This window comes from Acanthisitta chloris, unplaced genomic scaffold (assembly GCF_000695815.1).
Source record: "Acanthisitta chloris isolate BGI_N310 unplaced genomic scaffold, ASM69581v1 scaffold20867, whole genome shotgun sequence".
Classification (NCBI taxonomy): Eukaryota; Metazoa; Chordata; class Aves; order Passeriformes; family Acanthisittidae; genus Acanthisitta; species Acanthisitta chloris.
In genome coordinates, this window is record NW_008683402.1 from 1 (window position 1) to 1,719 (window position 1,719).

General features: G+C 46.5%; 1 protein-coding gene across 1 annotated transcript in view; it reads left to right on the plus strand.

Annotated features, from left to right (window-relative positions):
• Window positions 1-604: 604 nt before the first annotated feature.
• The window catches only part of LOC103806250 (LIX1-like protein), a 3,683-nt gene continuing 2,568 nt past the window's right edge, over window positions 605-1,719 (plus strand). Inside the window, exon 1 of the mRNA XM_009078932.1 lies at window positions 605-730. Coding sequence (XP_009077180.1) covers window positions 605-730 — 126 coding nt within the window. The remainder of the gene's footprint in view (window positions 731-1,719) is intronic.

Consider the following 1,719-nt stretch of genomic DNA (forward strand, 5'->3'; position numbering starts at 1 on the left):
TTGTTGGGAGAACTTTGGGATCACTGCTGGGAAAAATCTGGGGAAAACCTTCAGATCCAAAGGTTGAGACTCATTTTCCCAGTGGGAGCTCCTGGAAAAGCCTCAAATCCAAAAGTTTGGACTTGTTTTCCCAACTGGAGCTCCTGGAAAAGCCTCAAATCCAAAGGTTTGGACTTGTTTTCCCAACTGGAGCTCCTGGCAAAGCAAGGAGCTCCTGGAAAAGCCTCAAATCCAAAGGTTTGGACTTGTTTTCCCAACTGGAGCTCCTGGAAAAGTCTCAAATCCAAAGTTTTGGAGTTGGTTCCCTGTGTATATTCCCAGATCCAAAGGTTTTCCAGTACTTCCAGTCTCAGCAGGAGCTTCATCTTCTCCTTTTCCCTCTCTGATGATCCCACAGGGAATTCTCTCTGTGCTCTCCAAAGGGTTTGTTGGGAGAACTTTGGGATCACTGCCAGGAAAATCCCATTCCCAGGGGAATTATCCTGGAATTCCTCCTGCTGGGAGAGCTCAGTTTTTCCAGGTGTTATCCCAAGTGTATCCTGAGGCAGCTGGAACAGCTCCAGGTGGGAATTCTGGGATTAGGACTGGTGTGACTGGAGTTGGAATGGTAATTCCTGCCTGGAATTCTTGGCAGGGCAACCGGGAGGAGGCAGATAATCCCAACACCGGGATCGGAGCATTCCGCTTCATGCTGGAGTCCAACAAGGGAAAATCCATGCTGGAATTCCAGGTATGGAGCACACCGGGTCCAGGGATTCTGCCCAGTTTATCCAGGGATTCTTCCCAGTTTGTCCAAGGATTCTGTTCCCAGTTTATCCAGGGACTGTTCCTTGTTTTATCCAGGGACAAATCCCAATTTATCCAGGGACTATTCCCAGTTTATCCAGGTTGTGTTCCCACTTTATCCAGGGACTATTCCCTGTTTATCCAAGGATTGTTCCCAGTTTATCCAGGGACTGTTCCCTGTTTTATCCAGGGACAATTCCCAGTTTATCCAGTATCAATCCCAATTTATCCTGGGATTGTTTCCACTTTATCCAGGGACAATTCCCAGTTTATCCCAAGGATTGTTCCCAGTCTATCCAGGGACTATTCTCACTTTATCCCGATATCAATCCCAGTTTATCCAGGGACTTTTCCCAGTTTGTCCAAGGATTGTTCCCACTTTATCCAGGGATTGTTCCCAGTTTATCCAGATTGTGTTCCCAGTCTATCCAGGGACTGTTCCCACTTTATTCAGGTGCCAATCCCAGTTTATCCAGGGACTGTTCCAAGGATTGTTCTCACTTTATCCAGGTTGTGTTCCCATTTTATCCAAGGATTGTTCCCAGATTATTCAGGGACAATTCCCAGTTTATCCAGGTATCAATCCCAATTTATCCAGGGACTGTTCCAAGGATTGTTCCCACTTTATCCAGGGATTGTTCCCACTTTATCCAGGTTGTGTTCCCAGATTATTCAGGGACTGTTCCCGGTTTATCCAGGGACTTTTCCCAGTTTGTCCAAGGATTGTTCCCAGTTTATACAGGGATTGTTCCCAGTTTATCCAGATTGTGTTCCCAGTCTATCCAGGGACTGTTCCCACTTTATTCAGGTGCCAATCCCAGTTTATCCAGGGACTGTTCAAAGGATTGTTCCCACTTTATCCAGGTTGTGTTCCCATTTTATCCAAGGATTGTTCCCAGATTATTCAGGGACTGTTCCCAGTTTGTCCAGGGA